This window comes from Microcaecilia unicolor, chromosome 8 (assembly GCF_901765095.1).
Source record: "Microcaecilia unicolor chromosome 8, aMicUni1.1, whole genome shotgun sequence".
NCBI classification, from domain to species: domain Eukaryota; kingdom Metazoa; phylum Chordata; class Amphibia; order Gymnophiona; family Siphonopidae; genus Microcaecilia; species Microcaecilia unicolor.
The window spans coordinates 132,116,146-132,138,351 of NC_044038.1; the positions used below are offsets into that span (position 1 = coordinate 132,116,146).

At 45.9% G+C, this 22,206-nt stretch overlaps 1 protein-coding gene across 2 annotated transcripts in view; it reads right to left on the reverse strand.

Moving 5' to 3' along the window:
* Nucleotides 1-294: 294 nt before the first annotated feature.
* WWC1 (WW and C2 domain containing 1) overlaps nucleotides 295-22,206 on the reverse strand; it is a 439,489-nt gene continuing 417,577 nt past the window's right edge. For both annotated transcript variants that reach the window (XM_030211705.1, XM_030211704.1), the window contains exons 22-23: nucleotides 15,761-15,882; nucleotides 295-1,306 (exon numbers count right to left, since the gene is read on the reverse strand). In XM_030211705.1, the coding sequence (XP_030067565.1) occupies nucleotides 1,240-1,306; nucleotides 15,761-15,882 (189 nt within the window). In that variant the 3' untranslated portion in view covers nucleotides 295-1,239. The remainder of the gene's footprint in view (nucleotides 1,307-15,760; nucleotides 15,883-22,206) is intronic.

Below are 22,206 nucleotides of genomic sequence, written 5' to 3' on the forward strand. Positions count from 1 at the left end.
ATTTATTGCTAATATTTTCTATAGCTTCCCTTCCTGTTTCTGGAATGGGATCAGTGGGTGTTCTGGGCAGTAGGGTCTCTGCTTTTGGCAAGCAAACACATCACCATTCATTGAATCGCTGGACAGATCATGGCAAAACTAGAGCTGACCAAAACCTGCAAAGATTTGCTGCTTATGAAGAAACCAATCACAACACTTTTAAAATACATCATAATAAATATTTCAGTAACTTTGGGATCAAAAGCTGTCTAACACATATTGTATTTACATACAGACACACACATTTATCATCTTTTCATCATAGCTGAGGTTTGTTCGTTTTATTGCAATAAAACTTCTATGAATGTCCAGCTGTACAAAAGATTCTAAACACAGACTTGTATTCAAGAATAACAATGCAGTGGGATGCATCTCTTCTGTCTGTTTGTAATTTCTTTCAGAAAAATACATTCCTAAATATACAAACTATACAAACTTGTAAATGTAATGCTGGCTTCTGAAATATTGGTAGAATAAAACAAATACAAAAATTCATACACATTTAAACAAGTATTTCCAATGTAAAGGTTGCTCTGTACCTTCATAACACCAAAACATTCAACATCACCGTCCTACACTAGTGGTAGGCAACTGGTGGCCCATAGGTGACAACAGCAGTCTGACCTGTCACCTTGACATACATGGCAAGAATGCTGCAGACACAATGAAGTGATCACTGCAGTGGAAACCTTACCAGCACGTCTCACACGCCATGGGCCAGCAGAGGAGAAGAGTGGTGTTCAGGCCAGGAGATCACACATCAGGGGCCAGCAGAGGAGAGGTGTGGTGTTCAGGCAAGGATATTACACAGCTGGGGATCCTGCACTGAGGCATTCTAAGGCCTGACAGAAACCTCACTGAGATTCTACATTTTGGTTTGTGCTAATGGCTCCGTCTCTACAGTAAAGCTGCACTGAAGATACCATCCTCCTCCTTTTTGCCAGGCAGGATTCCTATCTTCCAATCCCAGCCTCCTTTCTCAGTCCAGGCAGAGTGGCTCTCCTATCACAGCAGTTCCTCCTTCCCCACAAAGGCAGGGAAACAGGGACCGTGGCCTCCAATCCCAGCCTCTTTTTGATGATTCAGTTTATAATGCCTTATCTACAACATAGCCTACATTGCCGACCACCGATCTTCCCCTCTGTTTTTCCTTTTTTCTGTTATAGTAATTGGAATAAAACATGGAATACTTTGTGGTGATTACACATCATCTGCAGACAGGGTTGGAATGTTTATTCGTGGACGGGTGAAGAATGCCATCTTCTCCCTATTAAAAGAAAAGAACAGACTCTTGTCAGTTCACCAACTTTTTTTTTTTTTACATTTGTACCCCGTGCTTTTTCCCACTCATGGCAGGCTCAATGCGGCAGGCAATGGAGGGTTAAGTGACTTGCCCAGAGTCACAAGGAGCTGCCTGTGCCGGGAATCGAACTCCGTTCCCCAGGACCAAAGTCCACCACCCTAACCACTAGGCCACTCCTCCTTAGCATGACAAAAAAATCAACCAGAAGAGCTTTGTGCATCCTTGAACACCACGCTTGTGCATCTCAAGAACGTGCATGGTAAATGATCACCTGCCATAATATTTATAGCAAAGTCTTTTCCAACAAGCTTTCTGAACATTGTTTGAATGAAGGTTGCCATGACAGTACATGAAAAATCAGAAGACAGCAGTCAGAACAATGCTTCCACAGAGACTGGAATTTTGTTAAGTGGCCCAGTATCTGATTTTATTTTTAATTTACAGCCCAGCGTATTATGGTAGTAGTAGTAGTCCTGCTTCCATTTACATTCATCACTTTAGGTACCAAAACATCTAGAGTGCCCCAAGGTCTTCCTCCAGGTGGCTTGGCAAGCTTCTTGGTTCAGCTGTTCTCCATATCATCAGGATCAAATGGGCTACTTCAGGCTGCAACACCACACACCAGGATGTAGTTCAGAGTTGCCTCCCTGCTAAAGTGCTCAATATTTGTAACACCTACTGTAACCACGTAACAGCCAAGCAAGACCCTTGAGAAACACAGTGGTGCTGACAAGACAGGCTGTTTTTGCTTTGGCTCACAATGATCTGTAAGTTAAGCTTATTTTTAATATACTACAAATCATATGCTATGACAATGTTAACAAATCTATGTAAGCCACATTGAGCCTGCAAATAGGTGGGGGAATGTGGGATACAAATGCAATAAAATAAATAAATAAATAAAAATAAATAAAAAAATAAAACGTTTACATGATTAACAAAAAATAGGGGGATGGCAGCACTACACAAAAAGTTGTATTTTCAAAGCACTTAGACTTACAAATAGAGTTTATCTTGACGGGCAGACTGAATGGACCATACAGGTCTTTATCTCCCATCATCTACTATGTTACTATCACCATGTGTTCTTCCTGTATCCGCTTACCCTTTTATCTACTTACGACTGCATTGTAATTGAACTTTCACTTCTGTGTTTTCCTCTTGTTCATAATTTTGGTCTTACCCTACTTGTCTTTGGGACTCATTTTCAAAGCACTAAGACTTACAAAGTTCCATAACTTTACCATATATGCAAGATTGTAACTGCATTACTTGCAATCATGTTAAAAATGCAAAAAATAGCCCCCACACAAGACTACCTTACAATCCCTTGTGTTCTTGTGGTGGTTGTCAGGGCAGGAGTGATCCCCAGTCACTTTTGCCCATGTCAGCTCTACTCTCAAAATGGCTGCTGTGACTTCTTGTGGCAGTCTCGCGAGAGTACCACTAGAAGTCATAGCAGCCATTTTGAGAGAAAAGCCAGCATAGGCAGGAATGACTGGGGATCACTGCAGCCTTGACTACACTCTAGACCACCAGGAATTGTAAGATAGGCCTGAAGGTTGCATCTAGGTGAGGGGAGGGGGAAAAGAGGGAGACAGGACAAAGTATAAATTTTCAGCTCCCACTGAAAACACAGAGTCAGTTTTGGCCAATACCAGGCAGAAAAAGGATTTGGGGCCAGTTTTAGTACAGTAACCAAAACAGAAATTTGGTTAGCCTCTAATACTAAGACCATACCTTAGAATACTATAAAGTACAGCATTTATGCACCACAAGTTACACAGAAGTCTATGACTGGCATAAGTACTTGTACAGTGCATTCATAGCCAATTAGGCTAGTATGATCCTTTATAGACCAGGCTCCTACCAGGCACCCTGTTACAGAACTGCCCCCTTTATAGCTATGTGTTCCTATTTAAAAGTCTCCATCCATGTTCACTTATTCCTTAGCTCTTAATGTTATATTCAGTTCATCCCTGCAACAGTGTGCTGTCCACAGTGCCCTCATCTGGGGAAAATACCAGATGGCTCCAGGTCTTCAGTGGCATGTTGAATCAGTTCCAGTCTTGCTTCACTGTCAGAGATACCATGGAGCAAAAGCAGAACCGGGTCAGGTAAATTCTGTGACAAAGAGTTGCACAATAATTGCTAGATTTATCTGATAAGAATTGAAGTAGCTATTTAGGATTAATTTCCAAAACTTTAAACATTAATATCTTCTCCAGAAAGGAAAAAAAAAACCCCAAAACTAGTAACTACTCAATCCCCCAGTTTGTTTTTTATTCTCTTAAAGTGCGATTTTGTCTACACTTCTTTGGCCTTCCTGTTCCCACAAGTTTCAGCACAATGGTCAGCTCCTGGGACAGTAAGATAGACAGCCAGCTAGCTCAACTGCCAACCTCAAAATTGCTGGCACTTTAAAAATGTTATGAAATGTGCTTAAGAGGATCCTAATGATTTTATTTAAAACACTGCTATTGTTCACAAGTTGTACTAGGTCCATTCCCACAAATAGACTCTACAAAGCTAAAAGACAAGAAAATGATTATTATTTTGGGATATGGGAATCTGTAAGCAGTGGGCTGTAGTGTCTGACAAATGACCATTGAGGGACAACAGCCTTGTGTCAAGGGACAGGCTGATTTAGCTTGTTTATTAACTCTTAATATAGAGGCCCATTTACTGAAGGGCGGTAAAATCTGGACACAGCATGTCCTAATGTGGGACTTTTCCATGCACTACGAATTGGGCCTTTTTAAATAGATTTTGTTTGCAGGTCCTGCACTAAATTTTACATTAGTGCATAGGACTTGCAAAAAAAATTAACACAGGAGCACTTACCGCTTCCTGTTTAGGAGGTGCTTAGTGAACCCATGTTAGGTCTGCATTATCCAGTTCCTGCATGCTAATGCAAACCAGCTAGGTGGGTAATGCTTCCGTGCACATTCCCTACCCATGACCTCTTCCTCCCCCTAAAATATTTTAAAACAATTGCGTACTTAGCATGCGCAAACAGCCATATTACCACAAAATGCTTTAACGCATTTTGCAGCAATTTTTTTCTTGCATGCAAATCACATGTTAGGGCTTGGCATTCTTTAGTAAAAGGGTCCCATAGTCTTGGTTTATCCCGGTTGCATGTCTACAACTTGCTTCTTTTTATTCTATTAAGCCTGTAGCGCTGCTTCAACTGCCACTCATTATCCTATATAATAAAGCTCACCTCCAACATTCTGAGGCTGCCTGGTGGCTTCCGGTGGTGGTGTCCTTCATGGAGTAGATCGTGACGTCAGGGAGAGGGGAGGAGCCACGAGTGTCCAATGTGGAGGTGGAGTAGGGAAACATCAGGGAGAGGGGAGGAGCCACGAGTGTCCAATGTGGAGGTGGAGTAGGGAAATGTCAGGGAGAGGGGAGGAGTCGCAAGTGTCCAATGTAGAGGTGGAGGAGTAGGGAAACGTCAGGGACAGGGGAGGAGCCGCGAGTGTCCAATGTGGAGGGGGAGGAGTAGGGAAATACACGAAGCATGTTTCCCTACTCCTCCCCCAGCCCAGGAATCCGAACGGAGCACCAGCGAGGGCCAACTGTCTGCGTCCTTCTCTCCTGCAGCCGATACCATGGGACATTGTCAGGTAGGCGAGAAGCTCGCGTGCGCGCTTCAGCACTTGAGAGCGGGGAGCAGGACTCGGATACCGGCGATCATGCTGATCGCGGAAAACCTTGCTAGCGCCCGTTTCATTGCTTTCTGAAACAGGCCTTTGTTACTAGTTTCTATTATTACTGTTTCAAGATCTTAATGTTCAAAAGGTTCTACTAATTTCTCTGGCAGAGTGACATTGTTACAGTGTAGCCTCTCATGTAGACCTGGAAGGTCGCAATGGAACGTTAATAATTACTGTGATTGACGCTAAAGACTATTATTGTCCTCTAAAGGTAAGCTTTTTAGTCCAATCAACAATTTTCACTGTCGTTTGACAATGTTTATTTATTTATAAATCTTTTTATACCCTCTTCTTGGCAAAAGCCATTCAAGATGGACTAAATAATCTGAGCAGACAATACTGAGCAGCTGAATAGTCTAATAGAAAACCATAGCAACCAGGCATTAAAAACAAACAAAAAACCCAATTGTAAAGCTGATTCTTAGTATGTGGAAACACTGCAGCAGCAACCAGAAACAGATGATGATGATAATAATCATCATTTAAAAAAAAAAAAAAGGTACAGAAAAAAATCTGACAGAGTCCACTTTGTGCTAAACCAAGTAAAAAAACTGCATTGTTACAGCATATTAATCGTGGCATATTTCCAACATTTGGAGTGGGGGAAGTTAGGCCACGGCTCCAATTGAATGTATGTTGTCCCCTTTTTATTTTGCTTTTTTTTATTAGCCTGGTCTCCTAAAGAAAAACTGACCTTATAAGATCATCATATCTGTTTGTTGCCTGTCCATCAGTCATTCCTCCTCTTTGTAAGTCTGCCCCTAATAACTTTTCAACTGTTAATCCATTTTCATGCCAGTAGAATCTGCCACAGATAGTTACAGTCTTTAGCATTCAGCTACCAAGCAACTTCTGCCTCATATGTGGCTTTGAGCTCAAATGCTGCCTTTTCATGTTCTTTCACATTTCTGTACCTTACTACTCCAAATACAGACTCAGGGTGGTTTAGAGCATAATGAAATGGTACAATAATATCACATTTTAAAATACAATCAAATATATTTTAAAAAATACAGATTCAAAGTCAACACAAGCTCCGTTCTTATTCCCATATCTACTAGGGACAAGAATAAAAACTCAAGTCCATTATCAGTGCCACCCCTAAATTGAAAATGATACTGGTGCTGTCCTTCCAGGTCCGAGCAATGTGCCAGATGGTGATGGGTGCACAGCAGCAAGGTAAAATTAGGTATCATACCTGATAATTTTCTTTCCCTTAATCATAGCCGATCAATCTATAGACTGGTGGTTGTGTCCATCTACCAGCAGGTGGAGATAGAGAGCCTCCCTATATGTGGTCATGTGCTGCCGGAAACTCCTCAGTATGTCGATATCCAAGCTCCATCCGCAGGACTCAGCACTTAGAGAATTACACCCACAAAGGGACACTCTGCCCAGCTCACCACCGCCGAAGCAGGGGAGGGGAAATATTCCAGCGCACCACTGCCGGGGCGGTGGGCGGGAAACCACACCCGCCGACGCGGGGGGAACTGGCTTATCCTGCTACCGCAACCGCGGGAGGAGCTGGCGTACCCTAACACCGCCGAAGTGGGAGGGATACAAAGCTACCCTACAGCCGCACGAAGCGGGAGGGAGCGCCGGCATAATTTAGTTATCAATCCAGCCACCGCCGAAACGGGGGGAGAGGAAGCAGCAGCTCACTGTAACACTAAATCGTCTCAACTCGAAGAGACTTCAATTGGAAGAACTTGAACACGAAGTCCTCGTGAACAGGAAATGAAGCCTGAACTTGAACCTGAAATATAACCAGAACACAAACTACTACTACTACTATTTAGCATTTCTATAGCGCTACAAGGCATATGCAGCGCTGCACAAACATAGAAGAAAGACAGTCCCTGCTCAAAGAGCTTACAATCTAATAGACAAAAAATAAATAAAGTAAGCAAATCAAATCAATTAATGTGAACGGGAAGGAAGAGAGGAGGGTAGGTGGAGGCGAGTGGTTACAAGTGGTTACGAGTCAAAAGCAATGTTAAAGAGGTGGGCTTTCAGTCTAGATTTAAAGGTGGCCAAGGATGGGGCAAGACGTAGGGGCTCAGGAAGCTTATTCCAGGCGTAGGGTGCAGCGAGACAGAAGGCGCGAAGTCTGGAGTTGGCAGTAGTGGAGAAGGGAACAGATAAGAAGGATTTATCCATGGAGCGGAGTGCACGGCAAAGGGTGTAGGGAAGGACGAGTGTGGAGAGATACTGGGGAGCAGCAGAGTGAGTACATTTATAGGTTAGTAGAAGAAGTTTGAACAGGATGCGAAAACGGATAGGGAGCCAGTGAAGGGTCTTGAGGAGAGGGGTAGTATGAGTAAAGCGACCCTGGCGGAAGATGAGACGGGCAGCAGAGTTTTGAACCGACTGGAGAGGGGAGAGGTGATTAAGTGGGAGGCCAGCAAGAAGCAGATTGCAGTAGTCTAGACGAGAGGTGACAAGGGTGTGGATGAGGGTTTTGGTAGAGTGCTCGGAAAGAAAGGGGCGGATTTTACGGATGTTGTAAAGAAAGAAACGACAGGTCTTGGCGGTCTGCTGGATATGAGCAGAGAAGGAGAGAGAAGAGTCAAAGATGACCCCAAGGTTTCGAGCTGAGGAGACAGGGAGAATGAGAGAGCCATCAACAGAAATAGAAAACGGGGGGAGCGGGGAGGTGGGTTTGGGGGGGGAAATGAGAAGCTCGGTTTTGGTCATATTTAATTTCAGGTTAAACAATACAGATATCTGGGAGGGGCTATGGATTGATCGGCTATGATTAAGGGAAAGAAAATTATCAGGTATGATACATAATTTTACCTTCCCTATCATCAAGTCGATCAATCCATAGACTGGTGGGATGTACCGAAGCAGTACTCACCCAGGGCGGGACATGGAAATCCCTGAACGCAACACTGAAGCCCCAAACTGGGCCTCGGCCCGAGCAGCCACATCCAAGCGGTAATGTCGTGAGAAGGTATGAGCCGACGACCAAGTAGCCGCTCTGCAAATCTCTTCCAAGGAGACAGATTTGGACTTCGCCATCGAGGCTGCTTGTGCTCTAGTAGAGTGTGCCTTCGGCTGAATAGGCGGAATCTTCCCTGCCGCCACATAAGCTGCCGCGATCGTCTCCTTGACCCAACATGCCACTGTAGGCTTAGATGCCTGCAGACCCTTACGAGGGCCTGCAAACAGCACGAACAGGTGATCCGACTTCCGGAAATCATTGGTCACTTCTAAGTATCTGATGATGACCCGTCTAACATACAGGTATTTGAGCGCAGGGTACTCCTCTGGGTAATCCTCCCTACGAAAGGAGGGTAGGTAAAGCTGCTGATTCACATGGAATCGAGATACAATCTTGGGCAGGAAGGAGGGCACTGGGCGAATCGAAACTCCTGCCTCAGTGAATCGCACGAACGGCTCTCTACACGAGAGAGCCTGGAGCTCGGAAACTCTTCTGGCTGATGTGATAGCCACCAGGAAGACCGCTTTCAACGTCAGGTCCTTCAGCGATGCCCTTGGCAAGGGCTCAAAGGGCGGCTTCTGCAAGGTCCGTAGTACCGGATTGAGATTCCACGTAGGCACTATCGAGTGCAGAGGGGGGCGCAGGTGATTAACTCCTTTGAGAAAGCGTACCACATCTGGCTGTGAAGCCAGGGAAGCCCCCTTCAGGTGACTCCTGAAGCAAGCTAGAGCCGCCACCTGGACTTTCAGTGAACTGAGCGACAGGCCTTTCTCCAGCCCCTCTTGCAGGAATGCCAACACTGATGAAATTGGAGCAGTGAAGGGCGATACAGAGCCTGCCTCGCACCACGACGCAAAGGTACGCCAAACTCTGGCGTAAGTGGTAAAAGTAGAGCGCTTCCTCGCTCTCAGCATAGTGGCAATGACCTTGTCTGAGAAGCCCTTCTTCCTCAGACGCTTCCGCTCAAGAGCCAGGCCATAAGACCAAAGGGGGAGGGATCCTCCATCACCACGGGACCCTGATGTAAGAGTCCCCGCTCCGCTGGCAGCCGCAGAAGGCCGCCCACCGAGAGTCTGACTAAGTCCGCATACCAGGGACATCTGGGCCAATCCGGACCCACCAAGATCACCCGGCTCGGATGCTTTGCCACCCGGCCTAGCACCCTGCCCATCATGGGCCAGGGCGGGAACACGTAGAGAAGCTCCTGTGCAGGCCACTGCTGGAGAAGAGCATCGACTCCCAGAGATCGAGGGTCCCGTCCTCTGCTGAAAAAATGCGGCACTTGGCAATTGGCCGAGGACGCCATCAGATCCAGGCTCGGCTGGCCCCAGCGTTTCGTGATGTCCAAGAACGCCCGAGCAGACAGTTGCCACTCTCTGGGATCCAAGGTATGGCGACTGAGAAAGTCCGCCTTGACATTCATGACTCCCGCAATGTGGGCCGCCGACAGCTGTTCCAGATTCGCTTCCGCCCACAGGCATAGCTTCATGGCCTCCTTGGCTAGAGGGGCGCTCCTGGTACCTCCCTGGCGATTGACATAGGCCACAGCCGTGGCATTGTCCGACAGGACCCGTACAGGCCTCAGCACCAGTGCCGGGAGAAACTCTAGAAGTGCCAACCGAATGGCTCGGAGTTCCAGGAGGTTGATGGACCATTTTGTCTCTGCAGGAGACCAGAGCCCCTGCGCTGTCCGTCCCAGGCAGTGGGCTCCCCAGCCCGTCAAGCAGGCGTCCGTCGTAATGACAACCCACTCCGGGGTCGTAAGAGGCATTTCTGCGGACAGCTTACCTGGCCTCAGCCACCAGCTCAGCGCTTTTCGCACCGCTGGATCCAAAGGAAGGCGTACGGCGTAATCCTCCGAGACTGGAGTCCACCGCCGCAGAAGAGAGTGCTGTAGTGGTCTCATATGAGCCCTGGCCCAGAGCACTACCTCCATCGTGGCCGTCATGGAGCCCAAAAGCTGCACTTAGTCCCAAGCTCGAAGAGAAGAGGAGGCTAGGAACTGGTCCACCTGGGTCCGAAGCTTGAAACTCCGGTTGTCCGGCAGGAACACTCTGCCCACTTGGGTGTCGAATCGAACTCCCAGATACTCCAGTGACTGAGTCGGGCGCAGCTTGCTTTTCTCCCAGTTGATGACCCATCCCAGGGAGCTCAGAAGAGCAATGACCCTGTCTGTAGCTCTCCCGCACTCCGCATAGGAAGGGGCTCGGATCAGCCAGTCGTCCAGATAGGGATGGACTTGCACTCCCTCCTTGCGGAGGTAGGCCGCGATGACCACCATTACTTTGGAGAAGGTCCGCGGAGCCGTAGCCAACCCGAACGGGAGGACTCTGAACTGGAAGTGTCGGCCCAGCACTGCAAAGCGCAGAAAGCGCTGATGAGGCGGCCAGATGGGAATATGTAGGTAAGCTTCCTTGATGTCCAGGGAGGCCAGGAATTCTCCCTTTTTCACCGCAGCTATTATGGAGCGGAGGGTCTCCATCTGGAAGTGCCGAACTTTCAAGGTCCGATTGACTCCCTTGAGGTCGAGAATAGGCCGAGCAAAGCCTTCTTTCTTTGGCACCACAAAGTAAATGGAGTAGCGCCCCTTGCCAAGCTGATCTACTGGCACCAGGACCACCGCGCCCAGGCGGATCAGGTTGTTCAAAGTCTGCTGCACGGCAGCTGCTTTGACCTGAGACTTGCAAGGAGAGTTTACAAACCCGTCTCTTAGGGGTCGGCAGAACTCTTGCTTGTAGCCGTCTCTGATGACTTCCAGAACCCAAGCGTCTGAAGTTACCCTGGTCCACTCGCCCAGAAACGAGGACAACCTTCCTCCTATCTGCACTGGGCCATGGACCAGGTCCCCGTCATTGGGTACGCGACCCTGGGGGCGGGCCGGAGGACGAACCTCCTGGACGGCGGTCCCTACGAAAGGAATGCTGCTTGGGGGAGAAGTTCCATTTGAAGGAAGCGGAGGCAGAGGAGGCCGACTTGCCCGGGCGATACCGACGGGCTTCCTGGAATCGGCCCTTAGATGAACCAGGACGGGCACTGCCGGCCCGAGTCCTGATCTCCGGCAACCTCTTGCCCTTGGACGTGCCGAGCTCCATCACGATCTTGTCCAGCTCGTCTCCAAAGAACAGCTTGCCTTTAAAAGGCAGCTTGGCTAGGCGAGATTTAGAGGCATGGTCAGCAGACCAGTGCTTAAGCCAGAGCCACCGCCGCGCAGAGACTGTCCGAGCCATACCCTTGGCCGAGGCTCTCAAAACATCATACAGCAAGTCTGCCAAGTAGGCCAAACCCGACTCCAGGGTCGGCCATTCCGCCCTCCAGGAAGGGTCCGAGGGGGAAGCCCGCTGCAAAACAGTCAGACACGCCCTAGCCACGTAGGAGCCACAAACCGAGGCTTGCAAACTCAGAGCGGCCGCCTCAAAGGACGACTTTAAGGCCGCCTCCATTCTCCTGTCCTGGGCGTCCTTCAGGGCAGTGCCACCTTCCACCGGCAGCGCCGTTTTCTTAGTCATGGCAGTGATTAAGGAATCTACCGTGGGCCAGACAAAGGCTTCCTGATCCCCCTCAGGTAAGGGGTACAGACGGGACATAGCCCTGGCTACTTTCAGGCTCGCCTCAGGGGCATCCCATTGCGCTGAAATTAAGGTGTGCATGGCTTCATGAACGTGGAAGGTTCTAGGCGGGCGCTTCGTTCCCAGCATAATGGCGGAGACAGTAGAGGCTGAGAGAGAGCCTTCCTCCGGACAGGCAATCTTCAAAATGCTCATGGCCTGCACAAGCAGGTTGGGCAAATCCTCTGAGCGAAAAAGCCGCACTGCAGAGGGGTCGTCCGCTCCATCCGAGCAAGGATCAGTCTCTTCCATAGATTCCGCTAAGGATCTCTGGGAGAACTCAGACACGCTGCCGTCATCCACATCAGAGGAGACCGAGTCCCCCGAGGGTGGAAGATCCACCCGAGGACGCTTAAGCATAGAGGCCTCATCACCCCGATCACAGAGGTGAGCAGGGGCAGTGTTCTGCATAAGAAAGGCCTGATGCAGCAGCAAAATGAACTCAGGGGAGAAACCCCCCAGTCTGTGCATTTCTGCAGCCTGTGCTGCGGCCCTAGAGGCACCCCCCATCTGCGCTCCCAGTAGCGGGGGAGAGGCGTGTTGCGTGTCCAAAATGGCGTCCGGCGCGAAACTCCGAGAAGGAGCCGCGCAGGAAGAAGGGCGTTTTAATTTCGCCGACTTCTTACTGTCGCCCGATTCAAGGGCGACCAAGCTGTTAACGTCTCCCATCTCGAGGGCGGTCCAAGAAGAAGCCGACCGAGCCGCGTGGCCGGTCATGACCGGGAGGGCGGCCAGCAGGGGATGGGCGCCTAAGGCGGGAAAGGCCGCCGTGCCGGAGGAAAAACCGGTGAACTCTCCCTGCTCCGAAAGAGCGCCCAAAAAGGGCGACTCTACCTTCGAGCCCCCCGCTTCCCCGCTAGGTGCGCACGCGTTCCGGGGAGCGTCTTTTCGCGCCCTTGCCATCCGAGGCCATAGCCACATGGAGACCGTTCGGGAAACCCCCTGCCCGCTAGTAAAATGGAAAAATTACCTGCTTCTTGCTCCGAGCAGCGACGACTTGTTCCAGTGAGCAGCTGCAAATGAACGTCCTTTTTGAACGTTTAAAAAAATTTTTTTTTTTTTATGGAGCCAGTGGGAGGGAGGAGAAAAGGAGGGACCTGGCACCACCAGGTTTGCACTTGCTCACGAAGAGCCCTCAACCCCAGGTACTCAACAAAACCTAAACAATTAGGCTTGGAGACCTAGCCAGAGCTGCTGCTGTGTGACCACACACCTGCTGAGATAGAGAACATACTGGGGAATTTCCGGCAGCACATGACCACATATAGGGAGGCAAAAGATTGCTCTCTATCTCCACCTGCTGGTAGATGGACACAACCACCAGTCTATGGATTGATCGGCTTGATGATAGGGAAGAGAATGTTTTTGGAGGAGAGGGACTAGACCTCAGACCCCCCTCCTTAGAGGTATATGGATTGCATGTTATTTTAGGACATTAGGCCAAAGAAGGTTGCTGACCCTGTTTTAGAGGTCACTTGGACACCACATCCTATTTTGTGGACATTACCAGACATTTCTCTTTTACGACTGTTTCTATTGAATTTTCAAATATAAAAACTATCAAACAATTAAAAGCAAAATAGAACACAAATATAGGTGCACTTATTGTTAAGGTCAAGGGCCATGAAAAAAAGAAAAATTGCAACAGTAAAGCATCAAACAATATCAATTTATTTAATTTTTATTTAAACGAGGTTGTTATTCAGCCAAGTGATAAATGTTTGACTTTAGATAGATAACCTATCTGTTTGAGCTTGTACATATTTTCAGTGGAGCTATGCATTTAAGTATGAACATGGCATAAACATACAACTTATATGTTTAAAGTTATTCCTGCTGTTTCTGTTCTCCCTGTAACTTTTAGCTTCACCTGGACAGCCTCAAATGGCTATGTGGCAACTTATACAACCAAAGGTTAAGCATTTGTCAGGTCAGGAAATTTAATGCAAAGCAGTTATGCTGTTGGCATCTGCCACTAGCTGCATTACTGCTTTTGTATATGGATCTCATTGCTTCTAAAGATTAGAAGCAATAAGAACATGAGAACTGCCATGCTGGATCCAGGTAGTGATGCACTGAGCCCGGCATCCTGTCTCCCACTGTGGCCTATCTGGACCATTTTGTTCTTTATAGTGCCTCATTGCTTGCTGGTTTGACTGTAGTCCCTTACTGGTGTCCATTCTCACTCTTTTTCTCTCTCCAAAACATGACCTATTCCCCTCGGATTTCTTCTTCTGCTATCCCTACTCCCTTTTATTTTTATGGAGTTCCTTTCTGTTTCTGTTGATGATTATTGCATTTATAGTGTAAACTGCTCTTATAGGCTTCACTTGAGCGCTATATAAAGCCTGTTAATAAACTTGGATGTATCTGCGTAAATATGATAGAAACGTTTAAATAAATGCAAAAGAAGTGAGTTTCTTTCAATTGAAAGGTGACAGACTCAGGAGTAACCTAAGGAAATACTTCTTTGCAGATAAGAGTGGTGAATGCGTGGAACGGTCTCCAATGGAGGTGGTGGAGATGAAGACTGTATTTGAATTCAAGAAAGCTTGGGATAAGTACATAGCATCTCCAAGGAATAAGAAGGGATAGTAGATGGTATGGATGGACAGACTAGATAGGCCATATGGTTTTTATCTGCCTTCATTTTACTATGTTTCTATCTTGCTCATTCTCAGATATGAGTTAGTGATTCCTGTGCTTGCCAGGCTAATAAGTGTTAAAGGACCTTTCCTCCAGAAACCTGTATAAACCATTTTTACATATAATCTAGCAACAAATTCCACAGCTTTAGAATGTAGTGGACACCATCAGGCTATAGTGATTTCCTTTATTTAGTTTGGCAATTTGCTCTAGTGCCTCTTCCATTCTGTTACTGATTTATGTGGAGGGGCATAATCGAACGCAAACGCCTATCTCCATGGGCGTTTATCTCCCAGAACGGGTCCGTGAAGGGGCGGGCTGAACCGTATTTTCGAAAAAATGGACGTTTTTGAGCTGGGTGTTTGTTTGTTTTTTTAGTGATAATGGAAACTAAAAACGCCCAGCTCAAAAACGTCCTAATCCGAACCATTTGATCGTGGGAGGGGCCAGGATTCGTAGTACACTGGCCCCTCTGATATGCCAGGACACCAACTGGGCACTCTAGGTCAGTGCGGTGGACTTCAGAAAAAGCTCCCACATGCATAGCTCCCTTACCACGGGTGCTGAGCTCCCAACCCCCCTCCCCCAAAACCCACTACCCACAAATGTGCAACACTACCATAGCTCTTAGGGGTGAAGGGGGCACCTACATGTGGGTACAGTTGGTTTTGGAGGCCTCCCATTTACCAGCACAAGTGTTACAGGTGGGGGGGGGATGGGCCTGGGGCCACCTGGCTGAAGTGCACTGCGGTACCCACTAAAAGTGCTCCAGGCACCTGCATACACGCAGGCCTCTAGGACTTGTTGCTGCTGTATAACATTGGCACACCAGTTGACACCTGAAGACTAATCTCTCCGAAAACGTCCTTTATTGGAATAACCGCGTTTACTCACAGTTAACTGCAGATCAGAGGTTGTGCCCCACTGGCAACGAGTCTCCCTGGTACTGAGATTAGCAGTAGGCCAGAGCTGGCAGAATGCTGTACAATGCCCTCTTTCAGCCACATTCAAGGTAAGAACTAAGTTCTCTAACGTGGCTAACACACGGAAGGGAACTAAAACTGGCTTACAAAAATGGCCACTACCGCATGGACTACAACAGGAAACACAACAGGGCACACTCTGACCCAGTAGGCAGGGGGAAAAGCACCATGGGAGAAGAGCCTACCAACTACCAACATCGTGAGACTGTAACACAAGCTAATGAAATCACGGAGCCCAATACCCTACACCCACCACAATGCAATGCTGATGTGACCCTGTACTGCACCCGAGAGCCACATCTGACCCAGGGAAAGGCTGTGACAGGATTGAACACATTCTGCTGTCACGGAGGTGGGTACGGCAATCTTTTGCACATACACCCCCCCCCCCCAAAAAAAAAAATCCAGTGGTCTGAAACACAGAGATAAAGCAATACACAATGTACATACATAAAGAAATGTGAAAAAAGCACATTCTTGCAATGCACCAAGCATTTTCTTTGCTCTAGTTGTACCTGAATGATTGCACCTCCAAGGGCTCCTTCCGATTCTGTCCTCGTAGTCTGTGGACATCCTTGGCTGCTGTTCTCATCATCTTCTCCACTCGCTGCTCACCCCGCTGCTCTATTTTCTGTACCTGTTGGATTCCGAGAAAATAACACCTAGAATCAGGAAGAGTCTGGATTTCACTGGATGAACATCGTTGATGTGATCAACTACAATCCACAATATACTGAAGGGAAAATGGAATGGAAAAAGAATGAAAATATTTTGGCTCAGAACATTAATACCTTACACCATAAAAAGCAAAAAATTTGGATTTTTTCTTGACTCCATTGTTTATGGCAGTTGGTCTTCTTTCTAAGTATTCCTTCTTTTCATCTTCATATTTATATTTAATTCTATTTGCAATAAGCAGTCTGTGTTATTACAGGCACACCTACTTTTGAAAAATTTCTCTCACTGAGTGCACTGGTTAATTGTTCCCATTTTACCTGATTCAGTGTGAGTCGACATGGAGCTCTGATGAAGATCCACTCTTCACTTGTCAATGCCGTATTCATACTTTCCATGTATCAGCCTGAGGCCTGCCTGGCACTCTGATGAGGATCACTCCAGCTGTTTTTGCTGCATTCATGTTTTATTGAATGCATATCCTTGTGTATTTTTCTATTAACTTCCTTTTCTGAGGATGGTAATTTTTAACCAAGAAGATTTAGCCAGATAAATTATTTATCTACATAAATGGCTTGAAAATTACCCTCATGAGAACTGCCATGCTCTTATACCTCCTTGCTGACAGCAGGTGGCACAGTTTTGAAGATTCTGCAACACATTGGTACATATTTCACTGCAGGCTTGACTTAGGAATAAGCAACATACCAACTGCCATTGGTGCCAGACTTTTATAGGGTGGGTGCACTGCCACCTTCCTCTTCTAAACTCCTGCAACTTAACCTCGGTTTAAGATCTGTGAGATCTGTCCTGCTCCACCCTTATAAGGTTTCCAGAGGAGGAAGAGGTATTCACAGGCCCCACACCGAGATTAAGTTGCAAGACTTTTGAAAAGGAGTGCAGTGACTGTAGGTGAGGAGAAGGTTCAGATAGTGGAGATTGGAGGAGAGTGGAAGTGAAACCCCCATTCTTTCAATAAAGTGAAGTTACCTGTAGCAGATGTTCTTCAAGGACAGCAGGATGCATAGTCTGATGAGTGACATCATCCAGTGGAACCCAGTGCAAGAAACCAGAAGCCTTTGAGAGTGGCTCACTACTCATCAATACACCTTCTCACCCCCTGTTACTACCTTGCAGGACCAGATGAGTCTAATAATATAGCTGATAGAATACAATTCCAAGTGGAGGAGGGTGGACAGTCAGAATATGCATCCTTCTGTCCTTGGAGAACATCTGCTACAGGTGAGTAACTTTGCTTTCTATGAAGACAAACAGGATGCAGATATTCTGAGTGATGGAAATCCTTAACTACCAGGCTGACTGAAATTTAAAAAAAAGGAACAAGAAGCCTGCAACAATCAAGGCCTGAAGCTGTAATCAAGTAAGGAACAAACAGCCTTGGAACTGAAAACAAATAGAGCTGGGGGTTGGAGTCCGATTCTAGACCCCGAATAAATTTTGAAGGCCCGTCTGACCAAATCAGCTGTCACTTCGGGAATCTTGTTCCAGAAAGTAGTGAGAGGTTAATGTATGGACTGAGGTCCAGGCTGCACCCCTTCAAATATCCTCTACAGAGGCTGATCTCAGGTGGACTACTGATGCAGCCAGGGCTTGGACATTGTGAGCTGTGACAAGACCCTCCAGAGACAGCCCAGCCTAGGCATAAGAAAAGGAGATGCAATCTCTCTACAAGCCAATTTGATAGTGTGTTTACGGATGGCATTCTCTTGGGATCAAAAGATACAAAAAGTTGGGTGGACTTTGTACAGGCTTTAGCCCACTCCAAAAAGAAAGCCAAGGTTCTGTTGCAGTCCAGAGTGTGCACTGCGCTTTCACCTCGATGGGCATCTGGGTTTGGGGAAAAATGTTGGCAGAACAATTCACTGGTTGAGATGGAACTCTGACGCTATGTTAGGAAGGGACTTAGGATGCAAGAGCCATACCATTCTACTGTTAAACTTTGTATATGATGGATCAACATGTAACTTGAGACTACCTCTAATTCAGGAAACAGGTGAAAGCCTGACTCTTCTCTCAAGCCTTTAATAAATAGGGTGACTGACTATACACTCCTTCTGTATCTGGACTAGCTTGCTACATACACTGTAACTTAGATCAGTTCCTTATCTCTTGCTTAACTATACAAGGACCTTGCCTTGAGTTTAACTAACCATCAAATTATTCCAACTGATTCTGTACCACGCATCTTGTTCCCATAATATATATGCTCTTGGTCCTTCAGCTCTACGGTAAGCCATATTGTAGAAAATCTTTAGCATCATATCTATGTTAGTTGAATGTTCTAATGCATGCTTATTAGATGAATCATTAGTATTATGCTAACATTGTATTATATCTCTAGTATTTGAATTCCAGTTCTGTTAAATGTGTATACTTTTATACTGTTTCATGGTAGTTCTGTTATTAGGTTTCAATGTACTGTTTTCAAGTTTCTCACTTATTGTATTTGTTTACTCTTGGTTATTTTACTGTTATGCTAACAAAATTATAATTTTATTTTAAACTGTACTTATTGTACACCACCTTGGGTGAATCTCTTTATAAAGGCAGTTAATAAATCCCAATAAATAAATTTTAAAAATAATAAATAAATGAAGGATAATTCAATAAAATGGGTCTGCAGATCTGAACATGTGTTTTGTAGAAAAATAACCAGGTTAGAAAGAAGAGTAGATGCAAAGCCATATAAAAAAAACTATGCTAATTTAATGTCCACCCGGGCTCGAACAGGCAACCAATGGAGAGAAATGAATAGTGGAGTTAACAGAGTAACCCTTGTTTGTTTGTTTTAAATATTAATTTAGCAATTGTATTCTGTAGTAGTTGAAACTTCCTCCAGGTCCTAGTGTTGCAAAAATCCAAATGTAATAACACCAATTCTTGAACTAGTAATGCAAAATGATTTTCGTAGAAATAAGCCCAAATTATTCTAACATGCTTAAGAGTCAGAATCACTTTTCTGCGTATGACATTTACTTGAAGATCAAAAGATAAAGGCTGATTCAGAGTTACTCCCAAGATTTTGGCTTACTGGCAAGATTTCATCCGAATCTAGTAAAACTGTCTTCGGCAGTCACTCAAGAACTTTGCCAAACCACAGTATATTGGTTTTTGCAGTGTTCAACTTTAGCATTTGGGACAAGGCACACTCATTAATTTTAGTTATACAGCCAGACATCTTCTGATGACTAAGTTTATAATGTGAAAGGTTGTTGTTATCAGTAGGTATATGTCAGCAGCATAGGAAAATAGGCCTTAATCATACTCAAAAAGCGCATGAAAACATTAAAGTGTAGTGGTGAAAGTGGTGAGCCCTGGTGTACTTCACATAAAGATTTCTACTTATATGAGAATCTTCCATATTTTCTTACTATGTAAGGTCTACTAACATTGATTACAACTTCTAAAATTCCTAATTCATTTAAAGTATGTAGCAGAATGCCACGGGTCAACAGTATCAAATGCTGCTGAGATATCGAATTGTAATAGAATTGTCTGATTTACCCATACTTATGGACTTTTTTTGCTTCAGAGACCAATATCAATAAAGACTCGATACTGTGCAGGCTTCAGAAGCCAAACAGAGATGTGCAATATTTCAAGTTTCTGTAGAAATTTGGATAATTGTTATCCCACTACAGACTCCAATAATTTGGTGAAAATGGAATCTTATTGGCTCTGCCATATTCAATTTAGTTGATCTGGAGATTGGGATTAGGATTATCTCATCCATCAAAGTTGGATACTTTCCCCCTTTGATGGATGAGATAATTCTAATTCAGAAAATAGATAACCCAATTAAGAATAAAATGTGGAGGGTTTTTCATAAGAAAAGTGGGACAACAGTCCAAAGGACAAGTTGATTTGAAAATTTCCGAAGTAGAGATCTGATCTCATCTTCAGTGACTAAATCAAAAGTAGACTTGTTATATAGAGGTAATTTTCTCTTTAAATAAAAGTAGCAGATCTAGTTGCTTCAGGCTGTTCCATAAGTTACGATGACTCCCTAACAGCTGCTTGATCTCTAAAGAGTTTGAACAGCTGTCGTTGATCTGGAGGCTCTAATTTTCAAGCATTATTTAATACGTTTATATAAGTTCACCTTCTGTTTCCACTTATTTTCTATCTAGTTTCACCTGATTTTTGCCATTTTCTCTCTAAACAGTGACATTATTATTTTATTTATTTATTTAGAGCATTTATATCCCACATTTTCCCACCCATAAAAACATGACTACCACTAGACCACCAGGACATGTTAAGATAGGCCCAGGGAGGACCCACATAGGCTCGGGGGATGGGGCGGCCAGCCAGCCTTTACCACGGTCTCTGTTCCCGCATGTTTAGTCAATTTTTAGTGATTGAAGACATGAAGAATACCAAGGGGAGGATTTGGTTTTAATTATTTTCTTAGGGGGGGGTCAAAGGCGCCAATAGATGTAGAGTACCAGAAATTGAAGAGTTCCAATAGTTTTCTTAAGTTTAGAATAAGCATGATTCCAAAACATATCAGGCTCTATCTTAGGTCTGATTAAAACATTTCTTCATTGTGGTTGCAATCTACATTTCTGCATTGAGATCTCATGACACTATGAGAGGCTTGATGGGAGGTTTTAATAAAAGCAAGCCCCTCACGTAGCAAACAACTAAAGGCTGAGCAGAGACAGTTTTACCCTCAGTGATAGGCTCCAGTTGCATTGAGGTGAACCCATACAGAGTTGGTCTTAAGACCTGACTCAGACATATGCAGAATGTGTAGAACAAGAAAAAAGGGGATAGGGCCTTTTCCTGAGACCAGATAGCAAACCTCTTCCACTTGAAACATATGACCTCCTAGCAGAGTCTCTCCTGGAAGCAAGCAGAACCTAAGACACCCCCCTCTGGTAAGTTTAAGGAGTCAACTTCTTACCTCTCAACATCCAAGCCATGAAGGCCAGGGACTGGAGGTTGGTATGAAAGAACAACCCCTTGTTCTGAGTGATGAGAGTCAGAAAGCAGTCCAGTCTCCACACATCTTCCGAGGCTAGCTTCAGAAGAAAAGGGAATCATATCTGTCATGGCTAGTATGATGCAATGAGAAACATGGTTCCTTGGTCTTGTTTGAGTTTCAGGAGAGTACTTTCGATGGGAGGCATTGGAGGATGCACGCACAGAAGACCCATCCCTCAATTTAGGAGAAAGTTATCCAATGTGACCCCGTTCTGGAGCAAAAGTAAGGGACTTTGTTGTTCAGGTGAGTTGCAAAAAGATCCACCAAGGGGGTGCTCCACTCTTGAAAGATCTTCCGGACAGCACCCATATTCAAGGAGCACTCCTGCGGCTACGTGACCTGACTTAGTCTATCCATCAGACAGTTGTTTTTCCCTGCGGGAGATGGCCCATCTCCGCATCCTAAATTACTCCTGCCAGAATTCTGTGCCAAAAAATTTGAAATTCTACAAATTTGGCTAATTTTTTAAAAAACAATATTTTTGTACCAACAGCCATCCACCTTTGTTCCTAGTCCCCCTCTCCCTGCACCCACACTTCATCTTACAGCCCCCCCCCCCCCGTACAGATACCATCCATATTTATTTTCCATCCCTTCCCCCATGCACCCACACTTCACCCACCTTACAGCCCCCTCCTCCCTCCCTGTACACTTTACCCATCTTACAGCCTCCCTCCCTGTACAGATATCATCCATATTTATTTTTTCCAGGCCCCCTCCTCTCTCTCTCCTTCCCTCCCTGTACACAGATACCAATCATCTTTTTCCAGTCCCCCTCCCCCGCACTCACCGGTCCTGCATGGGAGGAGCTGCAGAGGCGCACATCAGGAGTACCCCTTTGGGCAGGCAAGAACCCCACTCTTTCTTGCTCACTTCTGCAACTCTTGTCAGTACCACCACTTCTTAGACTTCCTGCGGCAGCCTCATGAGATTGCTGCTTGAAGTCTCTGTGGCCATTTTGAAGAAGCAGTGGTACTGGCAAAGGGCAGCAGCAGTGGGAAGGAAAGAGTAGGGGTCTTTCCTGCCCCCTAAGAGGCCACTAGACTACCAGGACATGTTAAGATAGGCCCAGGGAGGACCCACATAGGCTCGGGGGATGGGGCAGCCAGCCAGCCTTTACCACGGTCTCCGTTCCCGCATGGAAAAAGTAAATTCTTCGTCACTGATAAATTCTGCGCTGAGCAGTCGCACAGAATTCTGGCAGGAGTACTAAATGTTTCCTGATATGGGAGATATGAACCCATACCTCCCTGTTTGTTGACATAGTCCTGATTG